At 35.8% G+C, this 21,814-nt stretch overlaps 1 protein-coding gene across 1 annotated transcript in view; it reads right to left on the bottom strand.

The window, feature by feature from the left end:
- The window catches only part of USP32 (ubiquitin specific peptidase 32), a 201,966-nt gene that overhangs the window by 117,813 nt on the left and 62,339 nt on the right, over window positions 1–21,814 (bottom strand). Inside the window, exon 2 of the mRNA XM_001503781.7 lies at window positions 18,174–18,301. Coding sequence (XP_001503831.2) covers window positions 18,174–18,301 — 128 coding nt within the window. The remainder of the gene's footprint in view (window positions 1–18,173; window positions 18,302–21,814) is intronic.

The raw sequence follows: 21,814 nt of genomic DNA, 5'->3' as shown, positions 1-21,814 counted from the left end.
ATAAATAGTATCAAGGCATCAGTCCTTATGAGACGGAGGAAAAAATTAAGTGAAATGTAACTACTAGGTACAAAATAGGCTCACCATTTTACAAGATGTGTTTTAATACATCTGTAGATTCAATGAGCTGTTTCTTTAAAGTGGGAAGGGTAGGTACCTCGGTAGACCTAAATCATATTTATATGTCTAAAATACTGTTCTTAGAGGGATGAATTTAATAGGTATAACATTACAAACCAAGAAAATGTACGTTATATGTGACTTAAAATCACAGCAGGGGCTGGCCTGGTGGTGCAGTGGTTCAGTTCACACATTCCGCTTCTCGGCGGCCCGGGGTTCGCCAGTTCAGATCCCTGGTGTGGACATGGTACCGCGTGGCAAGCCATGCTGTGGCAGGCGTCCCACATATAAAGCAGAGGAAGATGGGCACGGATGTTAGCTCAGGGCCAGTCTTCCTCAGCAAAAATGAGGAGGATTGGCAGATGTTAGCTCAGGGCTAAACTTCCTCGGGGAAAAAAAAAACCACAATGAGATATCACTTCTTAACCACTAGCTGTCTATAATCAAAACACAGATAATAACAAGGTTGACAAGGATGTAGAGAAACTGGAATCCTCAGTGTTGGTAGTAATGTAAAGTGGTGCAGTGACTTTAGAAAATAGTCTGGCAGTTCCTCAAAAGGTTAAACACAGAGCTAGCATATAACCCAGAAATTCCATCCAAGGTAAATATATACCCAAGAAAAATGAAAACAAGTGTTCACACAAATGCACATGAATGTTCACATCATCATTACTTATAATAACCAAAAAGTGTAAGTAACCCAAATATCCATAACTGAATGAATGAATAAACAAAATGTGATATGTCCATACAACAGAATACTATTCACCAATAAAAAGGAATTAAGGATTGATACATGCTGCAACATAGCATAATGTTTTCAAGATTCATCTACATCAAAGAAGCCAGTCACAGAAGACCATACATCATATAATTCCACTTATATGAAATGTCCAGAATAGGTAAATCTACAGATATGGAAAGCAGAAGAGTATATTAGTTAGCATAGGGCTGGCAAAGGAGGGGAGGAAGAGAACAGGGGTGACAAAGGGCATATAGTTTCTTTCGGGAGTAATGAAATTGATTGTGGTGATGGTTGCACAACTCTGTGAAGAAACTAAAAGCCAATAACTGTGTACTTTAAATGGGTGAATTGAATAGCATGTATTATATCTCAGTAATAAGGAAAAAAATACCACTATTTCATTTAAAGCAAGAACCTGGTACACAAAGCAAACTTGGTTTAACAAACTTTTCTCAAGACTGCTCCTATAAGCCATTTTATTCCTCATCTAAAATTCCAAAAAGTCAAATGTAGCAACAAGAAAGAATGAAGATGGGGAAAATAGTTCAGAATGAATCTTAATGTTAGGTATTATATGCCAGTATTATTTTCTATGTAAATGTCATAACACCCCTACTGCTTCTATCATTTGGAAATTAATGAAGAAATTATTCTTGAGAGCTGGAATACAACTAAAGTTGCCACCCATACATAAAATAACATAAGCAAGCTATTTTGCCTACTAATTTCTATGAACAGTGCCAATTATAACTATTTAAAAAGCTAAACTCTAGCCAAAATCTGTAAAAAATGAAAACACATTTTCAGAGATGCTACCAACTTGATTTTTAAAAGACTACCTCAGCTTCTTTTATATAAGGCAAGAAAAAAAATAATTTTAAGCCTGATTTCTCCTTACTCTGAGGTCAACTGCTTTGTACAGATGGAATTTTGTATCTAGTATATTCCCATTGTTGTTATCAATGGTAATTTAACAACATGCAAATGATGTTAAATTCACCCCCTATATTTTATCTTGATGTTCCACATTACTTCAACAGCAAATAAAGAAAACTCACTAATTAAATCTTACATCAGAGTTTTTGTATTCACAGTTGGGACAAAGAAGGCCAAAAAGCACAAAAATTCATGGAATATTAGAAGACAGAAAGACAGCCTGATTAGATAGACAGATAGGCAGGCAGGCAGCCAGGCAGGTAGGTAGGGAGGGAGAGAGAGAGAGACGATATAATACATGTATCTATCTCAACTAAAATACTTAAGCTAAAGATACAGTTAGAAGATAAATGTAAAAAATTAACCTTGTCTCATGGAAAATTATACTAAAAAGCTGTTGGATGGCACGGGATGATTTAGCCACAGGTATGAAAACTAAGCAAATGAAAAAATAAGGCAATTGTTAACTCCAGGAGAAAACAAAAAAGTGAATAAGAAAGAAAACTAAGTCATAGTACACTATGTTGCAATAAATAACAAACACTGATTTAACCAAAAATTGTGATATAACTGCATTGGAAAGATGTAGAGGGGAGTGTACAAGAAAACTAAGTATCTTCTGCAAATATCTTCTGAAAGCAAAGGATAAAATCTAAAATTAACTAAGAAATAGCAGTTAAGAATAGTATTCAGAAAATGGAGGTATATTTCGGAAACTGCTATTACTAAGTGGTTGCCTCTGGAACCGGGATACGATTGAGGTAGGTGGGGGAGAAGGACTTTTGTTTTTCACTAGCTCTTTCTATTTCTGTTCTAAATATGTGCATACACCACTTTGATAAAAATAATAACTTAAAAACTTTATTTGCAAAACGGGTAACTAGTTACTGCTGAGGAAGGACTCCAGGTAATGGGGATAAAATGGAGAAGGATTACTTTTCACTAAAAACATTTCAGTAAGTTTTAAATCGTGTGCCATGGGCAAGGATAACCTATTTTTTTAGAACAATTAAGCAAGTGAAACAAAAGAGCACTGTAATTCAGTTTAAATAATATAACTAAAACATTTACTGCATACACATTTTTTAAAAGGCAATTTCTTTTTAAAGATTGGCACATGACTAACAACTGTTGCCAATCTTCTTTTTTTTTTCCTGCTTTTTCTCCCCAAATCCCTCCAGTACATAGTTGTATATTTTTTCAGTTGTGAGTCCTTCTAGTTGTGGCATGTGGGATGCTGCCTCAGCGTGGTCTAATGAGCGGTGCCAAGTCCGTGCCCGGGATCCGAACCACTGAAACCCTGGGCCACCGAAGCAGAGCATGCAAACTTAACCACTAGGCCACAGGGCCAGCCCAGGCAATTTTATTAAATAAAATTTTCATCTATATAGGAATAACAAGCTTCCACAATACTGTCTAATCTATGATACAAGCCTGTGGTAGAAAGTGCTAGCTGGTAACACATTCCATATTTCCTTTCTTCCTTAGTGACAGAACCCCAATTTCTTCCAAGATACTAATGTTCCTGTTTAAACTTACATTTCCCAGAGTCTCTTGTAACTAGGAATAACCAAGGAGATGTAACTGGAAGTCAATGTGCGGACTTCTGGAAAGGCTCTTTGATCAAATGGAGCCTGGGTCCCTAATGACAAAGTGGAGCTGCCATTGAATCCCTGCAATGCTTACCTTTGAAATTCTTTTACATGAAAGAAAAATAAAAGTAATATATTTAGTCAATGGGGGTTTTGAGGAGCAGAGGGTAGTGATGCATTTCCCACTGACACAGAGATCAATCATAAATCAAAGCCTGCATTTCAGACCATTTGACCTTATAACTCGATCTGGGGTCTATATCTGACACCATGGTTTATTTTCTCATTCAACTGGGACTTAATACTTGTGGAAGTCACATGGAATTCTTGGACTTCAGTATGAGGCACTCTGTAAGACGCCTATCTCTTTGAGGTTCCTCCAGAAAATAACCAAAGGAAAACCCATGCACATAGTATAGGATAGGTTATAATTTAAGTCCTATCTCCCCAAATCAGCTTACCAAGTTTTATGAAAATAAGTCTGGTTATTTTCGCAAGATATTCTAAGAGACAGAAATTAATTTTATTTACATAGATTACTACTCTGCCAAGTTACTTTACCGTTAAAGAATAAATTGTTAAATTTAAAGTGAAAATATTAAATAGTATTTTCAGAAAAAACTAAAACATGTTAGTTGCTCCATATTCTTGGTATTATATTGGCCCTACAATCCACATTTTTTCACATAAGAACAGAACACTCCTTATTACTTCTCTCCTTTCCTCAAGTTTGAAAGCAAAGGAGCCTTACCTAAACAAAATATCTAGAATACCTCTGTACATTACCTATTTATAGCTGACAGACTATCAGACCAAAAAGCTAATCCCAGGGTGTTTGGAGAAACCAGACTACTTACTACCTCTGCGTTAGGTAACTTCCTACTGTTACTACACCAGACAGCAAGTCCTGAGATTCACTCTCTCTTTTCTTGTCTCTGAAGATACCTTGTCTACTTAAGTCTATTCAAATACACAACTACAGGAGATACTTAAGAGCATAAACTACAACGACGCTAGACATCAATGAGGTAAATTATTGGTATACTCTCTCAACTAGCTTGGCATTGGCTTAAAATAATTAATTTCTTTGAAGTTCTAGCTTATAACTCCCTTTCCACTCACTAGCTTCCTTTAAAGCAAATATCTGTCCCTTTTTGATAGCTGACTTATTTCCAACCCAAGGAAGAAGCTGAATTCTCCTCAGACCCACGAGTGCTTGAAGAAGGCTGTTAAGGCTTCAGGTTCAACTACTAGGTTTCAAGTCAAAATCGCTCTCCTTGGAGTTAGTATCCCTGGATTCTGCCTATGGAGATATCCTGGATAGCTTTTTTCTTTGCTGTTCCATCCCTTAATCCATGATCCTAAGATTGGATCCTTGTCCTCACAACTGGCTCCCCTTGTCTGTTCTTATCCTGCTTTATTAGTCACACTTTTCTTAGAAGCTAGTTATCCTGGATCTTATATTATTAATGATCTTATGCTGGAATCTCTTTGCTTTAACCTCAATTTTCTAAAAGCTTAATTTAATCCATAACTTCAAATCAGGAGAGAAAAGGCAGAGTTCCAAATTTATCACTGGTAATTCCTTCCTTTCATTGCCCCAACTTTCCCACCCTAACCTAGCCCACATCCTTCTCCCCTCCATTCCAGGCAGATCTCAAAGTCAACAGAATATCACAATTTAACTGCACTTCTAACACTTCTAATTACAGTCAAGCTGGTCATATACCTAAATTTCTACAACAATTCTGATCAAAAGTTTGGAGGTTCTTTTGCCTCAGAACTTAAGTAACTAGGAAAAGATCATGAAGTAAATAAAGTTACAACTAAAATCCAAATATCCTAACTAAGATTGAAAAGGAAATGATCTATTCTGTCAATAGCCAATTTTTATATTTCAGGCTCACTTTTCCAAGTAATACAAGTATTCTTCCTGAAAAACTCAAAAGTAGATCTAATTAAATCTTTTACAAAGTTTTTGAGGAATAACTGAAGTACGATAAACTGCACATCTTTAAAGTGTACAACTAATTAGTTTTGTCATATGTCAAGTCTTACCACTGAAATCACTACCACAATCAAGAAAACAAATAACAAACATTTCCATCACCTTAAAAGTTTCCTCATGTCTCCATGTAATTTATACCTCCCTCTTCTTTTTCCTGCACCAACACCAGCATCCAGTCTCCAGGTAAGCTTTCTCTCATGATGGATTACTTTGCATTTTCTAGAATTTTATATGAATGGAATCATAAGCATGTACTCTATTTTTACTTGGATTCTTTCACTAAGCATAATGATTCTGATTCATTCATGTTGCATATATCAACAGAGCTTCCTTTTTATTGCTGAGTCATCAAATATAATTTTACAAAGTAATATAAAGAAAATTCTCATTGTAAAGAACATCTTGCTATATTTATGATGAATAGAATGGACATTTTTAATCTGCTTCTATTTAAAAGGAAGAATGTCAAAGAAAGACAGCCCAGTGAAGAAATATATTGTATTAGTATCACCTCTGAGAAAAAATAATCAGAAATTAAAGACTTCAATTATTTAGCTTTAGCAGGTAAAAATATAGGACAAGACGTCTTTAAAATATATTCCCATGGATTAATTTTAAAATGTATATTGTTGAGAAAAGTTAACTAATGAGAGAAAATACAATGCTAAGTTTTACTGTATGTACTGTAATTCATTTATTATATGCTATTATTTTGAGTTTATTTCAAAGAACTTTTATGCATTCACAAAAATCATAGACATTTTATAACAAATATCTAATTTAGATAATGGGAATAAATGAAAGATTCTCAGTAAAGAAAAATACTGTGAAAAAAGGATGGACAATACTAAGGACTTCCTTTTCAGCTGCAATATATAACCATTTTTCAATAAATAATTTGCTATCCTATACCAGTTTGCATGAACACAGAAGGATATACTGCTGTTTCTTCATGCCATTTATTTCCTAAGAAAACATCCCTGAAAATCCCAAAATTGACCGAAATGTTCCTTAATTACAAAATTAATTGTAAAACCACAATTTTTGATGATCATAAGATTTTATGTATTTATACTTGAAACTACAATACATGCAGCTATATTGCTTATGTATTGTACATACTTGCACAGTCACGCACCACATAATGACATTCCAGTCAACAAGAGACTGCATATACAACAGTGGTCCCATAAGATTAGTACTACGTAGCCTAGGTGTGTCATATGATATAACATCTAGGTTTGTGTAAGTACACTCTATGATGTTCGTACAACAACGAAATCATCTTAACGCATTTCTCAGACCATATCCTCATCATTAAGCAACATATGACTGTATTTAAAACTACAATGTATATAGCATGTAATGTTAGCCATTACATAGCTAACAATTTTTTAAAGTTCACCATTTTTCACAATAGCATAATATTTGGGACAACACCTCCAATTCTCCAAATGGTGCTTTCAGGATGTTCTTATAGCTTAAAGGCGAACTGGGCAGGAAACAGTGTACCCTAAATCTGTAAGTACAAAAGACACAAACTTTTTTCTCTTCATATTTTCAATCAGCTACACAGAAAAAATAAAGCATCAAGGAATTACATTTAGAAATACATTAAGGAAGGATTCTTACACGTACCACTTAATGACAAAAATATAGAAATATACAAAGTTCAACTGTATTTTGCAAACCGTCTCCCTACATTTTAATCTAAATATTGAATACAATAACTGATAGTAGTCAAAGATGACTGTCTTAAAAGATAATAACTGCCATATGTAAGGCAAACATAAAAATACTTCCATTTCTGCTAAAAATATAAATTTATTAGGTAGGTACTCAATAAAATATAGCTATACTTATTCTACCTGTGGGTATAGGGAGAGATGGGCAAAGGACAAGAATTCAGACACGTCCCTTCTACATTCACTCAAGCTGCTTTCCCTACAATTTAGAATTCTCTTTATATGAATTTTACAATTTCTATAGGCCAACTCAGCTAAACTTTATTAGCTAAATTTTGACAGAGTTTTTAATCCTGCAAGCTATAAAGTAAATCAACCTTATTTTATCTTATAATACCAATTAAGGAATATGCTGTTGGATTGAAGTGTCTTAGGAAGACTGGCTTGAAAAGGATACCAATTATTTTTATCATCTACTATACTAGTCATTTCAGTAGCTCAGTTAATACACAAGGATTCAAAATAGCTGATTATGCATAAGTTATTTTCTATAAGAGTAATTTTTAGTATCAATATAAGTGAATACCTTCTTTGACATCTGGCATACCACTTATAACATTCATAATTTATAGAATGTACTTGATGTAATGTTTTATACAGGGAACTCACTAGTCCCATTATGCTTAATGAAATGACACCTCTTCTACTATAAAGACACCTCTTCTACTATAAACTCTGTTTTTCAATAGTTTATGAAGCTGTTTAAAAACCACTCTAGGCTAAAAGTTGGCAGTTAAGAACTATCAAGACAATAATGCACTTTTTTTTTTGAGGAGGATTAGCCCTAAGCTAACTTCTGTGCCAATCTTCCTCTACTTTATATGTGAGTCACTGCCACAGCATGGTTGACAAGTGGTTTAGGTCCGTGCCAGGGATCCAAACCCACGAACCTGGGCCACCAAAGCAGAATGCACGGAATTTTAACCACTATGCCACAGGGCCAGCCCTCTACCTTTTTTTCAAAGTCCTTATGCAATTTTACAAGAGAGTGATACATCCTGTTATTATCTTCATCTAACAGAACACTTGGAATCTTTTTTTGTCTCATCTTACAAAGAGAAATACTGAAAAACAATGAAACTTAAGACCCAGCATGAACACTACACTGTGAAAAAAGTGATGCAGTTAAACATAAAGACTAGTGAATATTTTACAGATTCGAGTTACAAAGAAAGATTTTAAAGCAGTATCCTGCTTAGAGTTCTCCTGTCAGCTATAACGCCAAGATCAGGACTTACTGTAATGGTATTTGTGTATCTAAACATAAACAAATGAAAACATTAGCTGTTTTTCTCTGGTTCACATAAACACATTAGTTATTGTATATTACAACAGTCAATGATCAATAGCATCAAGAGCTAAAAAGCAACGACTAGAGTAGTCAAGAAAGTTTGTTACCCAAGATGCTAGTAAACCCAACATAAAGGGATAAAATCAATAATACCAATCAACTAACATCAAAACAAGAAAACAAACACAAATCATTATTCTATGATCAAATAGTCCCCTTAAACCTGGACTATCTAGTAAATGAATGTCCTTACTCCCAAAGGCCATCTAAATGTAATATGAATACTTAAGCATAAATTTACCAACACTAATGGAAAAATATACTACTAATCAGCTGTTTGTTTTCACATGTTCATCACTATGTCTGAAAACACTCCAGGCTCTAAGAGTGCTTTTGCTTAAAACGTGCATTTTCCTCTAATTTGGAAATGGTTAAATGTTCAAAGATTGCAAAGTTAGCAAAGCTAACTGACTTCAGGAGTATGGTTTCTTGGTCACTGTCCTGGTCATTCTTGTAAGAGGATTTTGCAGAATAATGGTATTACTATTATGGTGGAGTGGTATTACTATACTAGCCAGTATCCAGAATTGAAATCAATCCTGGGATAGAGATTTAGGAGTGTCCAGTTAAAAGAAACAGCTAATGAGAAGCTACTATAAATTCACTTGCCTGGCAGATTTTGTAAATGGTGAAAACCACTTTTAAGTGAATGCAAAAACAATAGGATACATTACAAATTAATACTACATGGAAATGTTCTGTTATTAGATTTCCGGGGGAGGGGATTGGGGAATAGGTAATACTCTAAAAAATATAAACACTGGATTATTAAGAATAAGTGGCCTTGGTTCAGAAAACTCCAATTTCAAGTAGAATACATTTTTCATTTACTTCTCCTTTACCTAGTTTTGACCATGCTTTCTCAATCCCCTCAAATTCTATTCATTTAATATTTTATCAAATAATACATGGTTACTATTATAAGCAAGATCAGAATTGCATCAAAACATTAATTACACTAATCTATCCTAGAAACAATGAGTCTAATGAAATCAATGCTCAAATTCTAAAAATTGTAAACTGCCATGAGTTCTTATTCCTCAGCCAAAATAGCCTCTATCTTAGAATTTATCAAAGCAAGTCTTCAGAGAAGGTAAAAAATGAGAGTTCAGTTCAATTTGAGATAAATTTCCCTCTTCCTCCCCCCCCCTTTTTTTTTTGAGGAAGATTAGCCCTGAGCTAACATCTGCTGCCAATCTTCCTCTTTTTGCTGAGGAAGAGAGCTAACATCCATGCCCATCTTCCTCTACTTTTTATATGTGGGATGCCTGCCACAGCATGGCTTGCCAAGCAGTGCCATGTCCACACCCAGGATCCAAACCAGCAAACCCTGGGCCACCAAAGCAGAACATGTGAACTTAAGTGCTGTGCCACCGGGCCGGCCCACAAAAATATTTTCTAAAAGAGAGTAGCTATATAATTTAGAAATTTACATTGCCTCCTTAATTAATATATTAAGGACTCAAGTTATTGTCTTTTTAAGCTCATCATTCTTTTGCACTAAGATGCCAAAAATACCATTCCTTGCACTTGAAAGATATACAGTCATGGGTCGCTTAAGAACGGGGATACATTCTGAGAAATAAGTCCTCAGGTAGTTTCATCATTGTGCAAACATCATAGAGTGTACTTGTATAGACTACTACACACCTAGGCCATATGGTACAGCCTACTATTCCTACACTACAAACCTGTACAGCATGTTACTGCACTGAATACTATAGGCAACTGTAACACAATGGTATTTGTGTATCTAAACATAGAAAAGGTACAGTAAAAATATGGTGTAAAAGTAAAATGGTACAGCTGTATAGGGCACTTACCATGAATGGATCTTGCAAGACCAGAAGTTGCTCTAGGTGAGTCAGTGAGTGAGTGGTGAGTGAATGTGAAGGCCTAGGACATTACTGTACACTACCGTAGACTTTATAAACATTGTACACTTAGGCTACACTAAATTTATAAAAAAGTATTTTTGGGGGCTAGCCCTGTGGCCGAGTGGTTAAGTTCCCACGCTCCACTTCAGCAGCCCAGGGTTTCACCTGTTTAGATCCTGGGTGCAGACATGGCACCGTTCATCAGGCCATGCTGAGGTGGTATCCCACATAGCACAACTAGAGACACTCACAACTAGAATATATAACTACGTGCCATGGGGGCTTTGTGGAGAAGAAAAAAAAAATTTTTCTGTCTTCAATAATAAATTAACCTTGGCTTACTATAACTTTTTTACATTATAAACTAATTTTTTTTAACTTTTTGATTCCTTCATAATAACACTTACCTTAAAACACAAACATATTGCATAACTGTACAAAAATATTTTCTTTCCTTATATCCTTACTCTATAAGCTTTTTTCTATTTTTAAAATTTTTTTTTCCAAGTTTTTTTGTTAAAACTAAGACACTAACCCACACATTCACCCAAGCCTACACAGGGTCAGGATCATCAATATCACTCTCTTCCACCTCCACATCCTGTCCCACTATACCTCTTCAGAGGTAATAACACACATGGAGCTATCATCTGCTACACTAACAATGCCTTCTTCTGCAATACATCCTGAAGAACCCACTTGAGTGTTTTTTTTTGCTGAGGAAGATTTGTCCTGAGCTAATATCTGTTGCCAATCTTCCTCATTTTTTTTGTATGTGAGCCACTGCCACAGCATGGCCACTGACAAGTGGTGTAAGTCTGAGCCTGGCAACTGAACTCGGGCTGCCAAAGCAGAGCATACCAAACTTAATCACTATGCCACGAGGGCTGGCCCTGCTTGAGCCTTTTCTTGAGGAGTTGTCATTCTTTTCAGAAATATGTCCATGGTGGTTTGCTTAGTTTGTTTCTTTTTTTCATCACAGATTTGCTTGTAAGCAGATAATACACCATGAACATTTCTCTCTACTAGTAAAAGCCTTTCAGTGTTGGGGACCATGTTTCAGACTTTTTGAGGAGCTTGCTGAGGTCTGCAAAACCCTTCACTGTGAGTTTTCTTGGGGGTTCTTTTTCTTCTCTTCAAGTTCCCTTTTCTTTTACCTCTTCTTCAGCGATACATTCCTGTTCCAGTTCCAACAATTCCACATTAGTCAGTTCCTCAGGAACCACCTCTAGGAGCTCCTCAGTGTCATCCTCATCCACACCCAGGTTAAAGTTGTCTGCCGTCTCAACCACAGCCCTCTCGATTTTTGCAACTTCCTCATCCTTAGCAAATCCTTTGAAGTCATGGACGAACTTGTGTGTCCTCTTTCAGATGTCATTCATACACTCCTTGGTGGCATCACCCTAAGCCCAAGTAAGGTTCTCAATGCAGTCACAGAAGTTGTAATCCTTCCAGAACTGCATCAGCATCTTCTCAGTGTCTTACTCAGTTGCAGCAATAACCTGGGCAAAGGTCTTCCTCAGGTGGTAGGCCTTAAAAGCTGCTACAGGCATACCTAGTTTTATTGCACTTCACCAATATTGCATTTTTTTACAAGACCCTCCACCAGCAAAGATTATGACTTGCTAAAGGCTCAGATGATGGTTAGTGATTTTTAGCAGTTAAGTACTTTTTAATTAAGGTATGGACATTGTGTTTTTAGAAATAATGCTATAGAATACTTAACAGACTACAGTATAGTGTAAACATAGCTTTTATATGCACTGGAAAACCAAAAAATTCACGTGACTAGCTATATTGCAATGGTCTGGAACTGAACCTGCAATGTCTCCGAAGTATGCCTACATAACTCCTTGATCCATTGGTTGGATCAAAGAGGTGATGTTTGGAGAGAGAAACACTGCTTTGATATTGGGATGAAGATCACCAATAAAACGAAGATGTCTGGGAGCATTATCAACAATAAGCAAAATCTTGAAAGGTATGTTACTCTCCAAATAGTACTTCTCCATTTTCCTGGCATAGCAATGCATGAGGGGATGTTGGAAGAGGAGTTGGGTCATCCATGACTTCTTACTGCTCCTGTACACTGGCAGTGTGTGCTTACTGATATGCTTGAAGGCCCTGGGGTTTTCACTGTGCCAGATCACAAAGAGTTTCAATTTGTAGCCTGCAACACTACCCCCAAACAAGACTGTTACCCTGTCCTTAAAAGTTGTGAAACCTGGCATTGTCCTGGCCTCCTTATGGATAGCCGTTCTTTTAGGCATCTGTTTCCAGAATAGGGAGGTTTCATCCATACTGCATATTTGCTCTGGAAAGCAATTCTCCTCCACAATCAGCTTATTTGGAGTTTCCAAAAATTCTTCAGCTCCCTTCACATCAGCACTCACACTCAACACTCACTTTCATATTAAGTAATAACAATTCTTGAATCATTTAAACCACCCAGAGCTAGCAGTAAATTCAACAGCTAACAGTAATCATCAGCCTTTTCTTTCAACATTGCAAACAAACTTTTTGTTTTGGCCATGTTCATGATCATCATGGTGCTGACAGGGATACGCTTCTGTATCTTCAATCCACGTCATTATAAGTTTCTCCATGTCTGATATAGGCCCTTCTCAAATTTTTGTTAATCTATTTGCCTTCAATGAAGCGGATCCTTTAACAGCTGCCATCACTTTGTTCTTGTTCTTCAGGATTGCAGCTATGGTGGAATGGGACATGCCTGACTGGTGAGCAATAACCATCAGTGATTTTCCACCTCTGCAGTCCTTAATCACTTTTAATCTCATTTCCAGGTCTATTACTTGACATGGCCTCTTACTGGCAACATTAGTAGTGGATTCTGTATGCTAGGGACCAAGATGAACAAAACAGTAGGAGATTAAATCAAGCACAAGAGAAAATGATGCAATCAAGAGATGCAGTAAACACAAGATGGATGAGGCTACTGCCAGCATAAGATGGCATACTGTTTTACAGTAAACTTCTTTTTTTATAAGTAGAAAGAGTACACTCTAAAATAACAATAAAAAGCACGGTAAATACATAAAACAGTGACATAGTCTTGTATTATTATTATATATTATGTACTGTACATAATTGTATGTGGTATATTTTTATATGACTGGCTGTGTAGTAGATCTGTTTATACCAGCATCACCACAAACACATGAGTAATGCACTGCACTATGATGTTACAATAGTTACAACATCACTAGATAATAGAAATTTCTCAGCTCCATTATAATCTTATGGGAGCACCATCATTATTATGCAGTCTGTTGTTGCCCAAAACATCATTATGGGCATATGACTACATGTTATTACTTCTACTATAAAGAAAAACACTGATTAGGGGGCCAGCCCAGTGGCATAGTAGTTAAGTTCACATGCTCCACTTTGGCAGCCCAGGGTTCATGGGTTCAGATCCCAGGAGCAGACCTACACACCGCTCATCAAAGCCATGCTGTGGCAGCATCCCACATACAAAATAGAAGAAGATTGGCACAGGTGGTAGCTCAGGGACAATCTTCCTCAAGCAAGAAGAGGAAGACTGGCAACAGACCTGAGCTCAGGGCCAATCTTCCTCACCCGAAAAAAAAGAAAAACACATTAACTAGGGAATAAAGTTCTCTTTCCATCCATGATTGGCAGCTTAAGTGACTCCTGTGGCTCTTCTTATGGAGATATTGACAGTAAAATATTCCTATTGTGTCTCAACCCATTAATTTCAGAATCTCACCAAGAGTAGGTGACCCTCTTCACCCAGATTTAAGGTCCAAGCTCTCCAGAGGATTTTAAGAAAAGTCTCACAAAGGCCATATACAGTGGAAAGATTACTTCCTTACCTTTCCAACTAACCATTTGTTTATAAATCCCATCACTTAACTTTATTCCCCTGCAGCCACAGAACAGAGATCCTCCATTCTATCCTCCATTCCATCCTCTAAAACTAAATTCAAGCTTCACAACTACCTGCCCAGGGGCTAGCCCTGTGGCAGAGTGGTTAAAGTTCTGCACCCTGCGCTTCGGCAGCCTGGGGTTCAGATTCCAGGTGCGGACCTACTCCACTCATCAGCCATGCGGTGGAGGCATCCCACAAACAAAGTAGAGGAAGACAGGCACAGACGTTAGCTCAGGGCTAATCTTCCTCAAGCGAAAAAACAGAAGGATTGGCAACAGATGTTAGCTCAGGGTGAACCTTCCTCACAAAAAACAAACAAACAAACAACTATCTGCTCACACCCATACTTCCATTTATAACTTATGTCCACTTTAGCAAATAACTGCACTGTAAGATGAATTACACTCATAAATTCTCTCCTTTTCCCAAATACACAAAAAAGCTGATTAAGTCCATCTACTGATCTGCCTGTTTTGGAGAGATGCCTCAAATAAGCCACAAGCTCACTTTATATGAATGTTGAAACTGTTCCAGAACAGAATTTAACGGGGTTCACTCATCCTTTGAGATTACTGTGTGAGAAACTATAAAGACTTCCTTTGCTGAGAAAATACCAGAGATTAATTAAAGATAGAAGTACTTACTTTCTTATAATACTTTATAATTTACACAATATATTATCTGTACTAATCAATATCCATATGCCAATAGTACCCTTCCTCACTTAAAATAAGCCTAGGTCAGTAAATAATAGGACAAAAGAAGTTCATCACTAAAACTATTTATAAAGTTTTTATTTGTGTTTAATACTGTGCTAGAGTTTAGATAAAAAAGTGTTAACTACAACGAAACTGAAGCTTGAAACTACCATTGTGGATTTTACGATTTTAAATTAAGATCATTCTTGTAAAACAATTACTTTAATTATTCTACGCAGTGATGACTCTTATCAGATAGTCCAAAGGACAGAGCAAGACTCTTGAAAGTTTTGGATGAAATGAAATATATGAAATATTTACATAAAAATTACGCTGCAGGGGCCAGCCCCGTGGTCAAGTGGTTAGTTCACACACTCCACTGTGGCGGCCCAGGATTTTGCCAGTTCGGATCCTGGGCGTAGACATGCCACCGCTCATCAAGCCACGCTGAGGCGGCATCCTGCATGCCACAACTAGAAGGAACCACAACTAAAAATACACAGCTATGTACCGGGGGGCTTTGGGGAGAAAAAGGATAAATAAAATCTTTAAAAAAAACAATTATACTGCAGGCAGTTCCACTTCCACCTTAGACACAGAAAGCATGAAAGTATGTCACTCCTAATCTAAAAACAAGAAAAAGCCAGATAAACTATCATATTACAACATTTCTTGAGCCGATCAGAGAGCTGAGATCACAGGGCAACCAAGTAGCCTGACATGCCAGGAAGGATAGATTCCTCCAAAATACAGGATGCATGGATTGTCTCTCCAAAATCAGAGCAAGTGAAGAAGTCGTAGCTGCCACGCAAGCGAGTCAGAAAAAAAAAAAAAATCACCTAAATTTTTAACAAACTGCCGCTAATCTATTTTCTGTCTCTACAGATTTGGCTACTTACATAGAATAAAAAAAAATACGTGGTCTTGTGTGTTTGGCTTCTGACTTAGCGTGTTTTAAACGTTCCTCCATGCACGTATCAGAAAATTTCATTCCTTTTTATTAACAAATAATATTCCACTGTATAAATAAACTACATTTTGTTCAGTTGATGGACATTTGACTTACACCCTGAAAACTTAAGTAAAACATCACTGAAAGAAATTAACAATCTAAATAAATGGAAAGACACTAATTTCATGAATCAGAAGAGTTTAACATTGTTAAAAATGGCAACACTCCCAAAAATCAAACTACAAATTCAATGCAATCCTATCAAAATCTCCTTTTTGCAGAAATTGGCAAGTCGATCCTAAAATTGATATGTAAATACAAAGGACCCAGAACAGACACAACTTCAACAAGAACAAAGTTGGAGGAATGAGATTGTCTGATTTCGAAACTTACTATAATGCTAGAGTAATCAAGACAATGTGATACTGAAGCAAGGAAAGAGAGAAATCAAAGAAATAGAACTGAGAATCCAGAAATAAAACCTTATGCTTATTAAGGCCAACTGATTTTCAGCAAGACTGACAAGACAATTAAATGGGGAAAGAATAGTTTTTTCAACAAACAGTGCTAGGACAACCAGAGAACTATTTGCAAAAGAATGAAGTGGGACTCCTCACATCATACATAAAAATTAACACAAAATGGATGAGACTTAAATCTAAGAGCTAAAAACTCTTAGAAGAAAACAGAAGAGTAAATCATTGTGACTTTGAGTTAGGCAATGGTTTCTTAGATACAACACCAAAAACACCAGTGATAAAACGAAAAACAGGTAAATTGGATTTCATTAAAATTTAAAAGTTTTGTGTTTCAAAGGACAACATCAAGAGAATGAAAAGACAATCTACAGAATGGGAGAATATATTTACAAATGATGTATCTTATAAGGGACTTGTATCTGGATTATATAAAGAACTCTTACAACTCAAGAATAAAAAGACAATCCATTTAAAAATTGGACAAAAACCTGATTGGATATCTGTTTTTAGGTGTACAGATGTACATATGTAAATCTTTATATATGATCCAAAGAGAGCAGGCAGATAAATCTGACCGAAGTTTTTCCCAGCACCATGAATTACACTGAGTCTGACAGTTTTGACCTTAAGAAAGGAGCCAAGGGGAGAGAAAGGCTGAAGTCAGTATATGTTTGAATTTGGAAGCATCTTGTATTAGTTACTATGGACTCAGTTTAAATCACTTCCTCTAACTGGCATCTTATATTATATCTCATTAAATTGCTAGTTTTATCCTAAAATGAAAAATTCTAAATTCCAAATTTTTATATTATACCAGCATTTAAGACAAAAAAATTAAAAGAAAACAGGACAACGAATTCATACTGAAACAGAGAACCCAATAAATAGTATTAGGAAAAAAGATAACCCTGTCATAAATCCAAATTAATGCCACAAGAAAGTACATAATTTTACACAAGAATACATATAAGAGAATTAATGGAACATATATCCCTACCCAAGTAAAATTAAGACACACACAAAAAAACAACAAATGTAATCTCCATATTATATAGACCAGAAGGTTAAAAAGCACACGACACAGGTTAGAAATAGAACCTGTAACTAATTAGGAATGGTGAATTAAGGTTCTATGTAATATGCCAAGCTTAAAATTTCTATAATTTTCCCTGTTTTATTAATTTTATTCTCATTTCACATTTAGAATGACATAATGCATATCTGTGCATATGCCTATAAAATAGTAAAGTCATTATTTTTAGAAAGGGAATATTTATATCAACTTAGCACATTTTATCTCTATCTAAAAATTTTAGTAGAATTTAAATAAGACAAGTTCTAATAAGTTAGTGTTTCATTTACAAAATTTAATTTTTTAGAATTAATTTAATTAGGTTTTTACTATATGGAAAGATTTTCTTTAACACAAAATTTATAAAACATACTCCCACTAAAAATCACATCAGAGTGATAAAGTCTATAAGAAGAAGAAGTCAGTCATACTAATGGTCCCCTGATTATAATCAGTGGGTTTAAAGCTCAGATGTACAAAAGAAGGAGAATTGTAACTCTGTAGTACTCTCAGTTGGTCTCTAAGAGCACAGTCATATTGACATCTAAAACAAGACCTGTTTACCTACTCGGCAAGAAAATTAACTGTAGCGAAGACTAAATCTGTTAAGACCAGGACGTCCCTCAAGAATTCAGGCCGGTGGATAACTATCTCAAAGGAAAATCTAGAACATAAAGATTACCTCAGCAACTTTTGGAGGCACTCCATCCCCAAGCACTTCCCTGATGAAGCAGTGCTGGCCCATATAATATGAGAGCCCACAGGTCCTCTTGAAGGCATCTTTCAGTCTTTTCAGCTCTACATCTGTAACTGTAATTCAGAAATAGAAGGTGGATAAGAAACCAGAAGAGAAAAAAAGTCTCTCAAAATCTTTACATTTTTTCAACCCAGCTCCTAACAAAAATTGGCAAACATTACATCTCTTTCCAGATAAGTAAAAAAACTCAAAGATATTTTGTCATAATTCTAATATTTTCAAATCTAATCTAGAAAATAAATATGAAAATTCGTGACCCACTATCTTCCAATGACAGAACATTAAATTATGCATACAAATTTTGGGGAGGGGCAAGGAAGAGGTAGCAAGTGTTTCAAATTAGCAGGTAAGTTAAATGGCATTAGTTTCTGGCATTAATATGTTTTCAGAGGCAATGCACACATTTCCTTTAGGATAAAAATTATATTATTTGTACTCCTTGATCAAGTATCTATCCATGTGGATGACAGTCTCCAAGTTTAGCTTAGATTTTGTCATCATTTACAAAGAAAGTAATCTATAAATAGATGATTCTAACAACCTAAAATTGCCAGACACCCACTATCAAAAAAAAAAAATTACTGAGCCATTACTTTATTTTAGGCATTGAAGAATTTTTTTTCACTGAATAGAACAATCTACAAGGACAAAAAAATAAATACTCTTTAATATTACACCATCAGTACAATGACCACAATGGAAGAACAGAAAATGGTACCTTTAGCCCGTGGCAGAAGAAAGAGAAAACATCCGCACAGAGGATGATTACATAAAATTTTAAAGGCTAATTCAAGCAAAAAGGACAAGGGCAAGCCAGGCAGAGATAAGTTTGTTTCAAAGTACAATAAAATATACAGCATATGGACAACTCTATGTTACTAGCACAAAATAAACAAGGCAGGGAGTAGTAAATGATAAACCTAGAAAGGCAGTCATTGACTAATTCATAGAGATTCTCTTTTGTCATAAGGAAGGGATATAGTCAGATATAATTCAGATACAAACTCCAGGCAGACAGGAAACAGGGCACAGTCAGATACAATTCAGATAGTTCACTCTGGTAGCAGTGTACAGAACAGAACAAACCTGGAAGCAAAAAGGAGACTGCTACTACAAGAACAAAAGGAGCTAAATCTGGGAAGCATCTAAAAAGAAAAGTCAGTAGAACTTGCAGCTTGACTGAAAGGAGAAGCAATCTAGAATAATATCCAGGATTCTAAAACTTGAAGGATGGTATGATCATGGAGAAAGGGAATGTACGGAAAAGAGTAAGTAAGGAAGAAAAGATGATAAATTCTGGTAAGGACCCATTGAATAAGAACCTTTGGGGGATCCATTGGGCTTTTACAATTAGGAGTATAAAGCTTAGGAGAGCTTAGAAGTCATCAGCATATAGGTGGCAATTAAAACCATGAATTAGAAGCATAATGAGACAGAGACAAAACTGAAAGAAACCAATGCTTACAGTGTCTGCAGAGGAAGAAAAAAATACCCAAAGAAGATTGATAAGGAATAGCTAGAACATGAAACACAAAAGAGTGTAGTCTCCAAAGAACAGGAATAAGAGACTGGTCCACAGCCTCAAGTAAGGCAGAAAGGACCACCAACTTAAAGACTGAAGCATGCCTGGCACATAGATTATCATTCAATAAATGTTTGTCATAGGGAGGGAAAGTCCAGGGTTTAGCAACATGGAGGGCAATGATGAAACAATGAGAACTAATACTTGAATAAGTAGCTAGAGAAAAGTGTGAATATTAGATGCTTAATTCTTTAAAAATTGGACTCACAATATTAACACCCCCAATAGACTGACAAAAGATTTTCACATATTGAAGTATATGGGGTAACCATCCGGTTCAAAACCGATGAGCCTTGAACTAAGAAACCTGACTTATGGCCTATCAAACATACACTGTACAGCTGCTTTAACCATTCAACAATGCACTCTCTTAAGAACGCATACTTCCCCTCCTACATCCTGTTAGTACAGCCCATTAGTTCCTTTCCCAGCATCAGGGTCATGTCGACCTGCTAATTTGCAACTAAATACCTCTTTCAAACTTTGATCAAACGTATCCTGGGTGTGTTTTCTGTTCTAAAAAGGTTTAAGACTGTACAGAAAACCATCCTTTTCCAGACCGCTTTCTAAGGCCTTTCAGGGTTTTAATCCTCACTCTGGCTCAAGTAAAATTTACCTTATCTCTCTTATCTATGGAATGGTTATTGGTTATTTTGTGTCAACAATACTACTTTTTTTTTCCTTTGGAGAATGCAAAAGTGAAAAACAGAAGAAAGCTCATCTCAGAAATTACTGTAATGAAGAAGAAATTACTTCAGCTACTGGAATACCTAATTCTTCAAGACGTCTAATTTTCATTAATGGCTTTACTAACAAATTAGGAGGTTCGTAGTCTAAGAGGAGAAGAGAAGAAAATTAATCACTGGGATATAAAATGATAATTTCATACACTGTTGGTTACAGATTATTTGAAGGACTGTTTGGTAATATGCTAAAAGTTAGCAATCTGATAACTAATAAATTTATTCATTTATAACCTGAGAAAATGTATGCATAAGCTTTTTAAAGCGTTTATAAGAAGCAAACAACATCCATTAACAAAGGACAGATTAGATAAATTATTGTATATGCTTGAAATAGAATATCAGACACTAAAATATTGCCACAGATCCATATTTACTGAAAATAAACCCACTAACATTTAATCTGCAGACAAAGTACATAAAAGTTCACTATACAAATGAAACTTTGAAAACTTAAAAAATAAAAATTTAGGCAAGACGGAAAATAGAATAGAATCAAGTCTAGTAAAATTTTAAGGTAGGAAAACATAATATTAATGTAGTTAGTTTTAGAAAGAACAAGCAATTTCAGGAAAAAATGAAAAACTGAACAAGTGTTTTTTTCTCTCTCTAGGTTTCACTAAAGTTACAGCAAGAATTGAAAAAGGATATAAACTCACAAGGACAAAGAGAATAGGAGAAGAGAGAACTGAGGACCTAAGAGATGGTCAAATTTTTCTGGTGAACATTAAGTTTCTGGAGGAGTGGTGATTGACTTAAGTAGACCAAAGAAAGCTGAAACTTAAGCACTAGCAGCTGAGAAATGTGAACAAGAAGCAAACTAATTTATCCTGCCCAGAGCACCCAAAAAAGGCTCAGGAACTGATGGTACCAATTACTACAAAAGGCAGAAGGGTAAGAAGAGACTAGTTGAAAGCCTATGTGAGGAATGGTCAGACTCTCAAGTCCCTTGCAGCACGATGCAGTCAAGCACCAATCTACCACCTACCCACACAACCACCACTGTCACGCCAACCTTTCAGATGTAGATATATATCAAAAGACTGGAGATACATTCCCTGGAGAAACTGAGACAGAAAGGCTCCATACATGGAAACACCAGATTTAGCTGACAGCTATAGGAGGGATAATGAGGTATGAAAAAAGGTGAAGAGTAAGTGAGCATTTGCATCTAGCCACCCTCCCTTTCCCTACTCTGACATGTACACCACCTAGGCAGAATAAAGGAAGATTCTTCTCTG

Source organism: Equus caballus, chromosome 11 (genome assembly GCF_041296265.1).
Source record: "Equus caballus isolate H_3958 breed thoroughbred chromosome 11, TB-T2T, whole genome shotgun sequence".
NCBI classification, from domain to species: Eukaryota; Metazoa; Chordata; class Mammalia; order Perissodactyla; family Equidae; genus Equus; species Equus caballus.
This window is presented reverse-complemented; position numbering and strand designations above follow the sequence as displayed.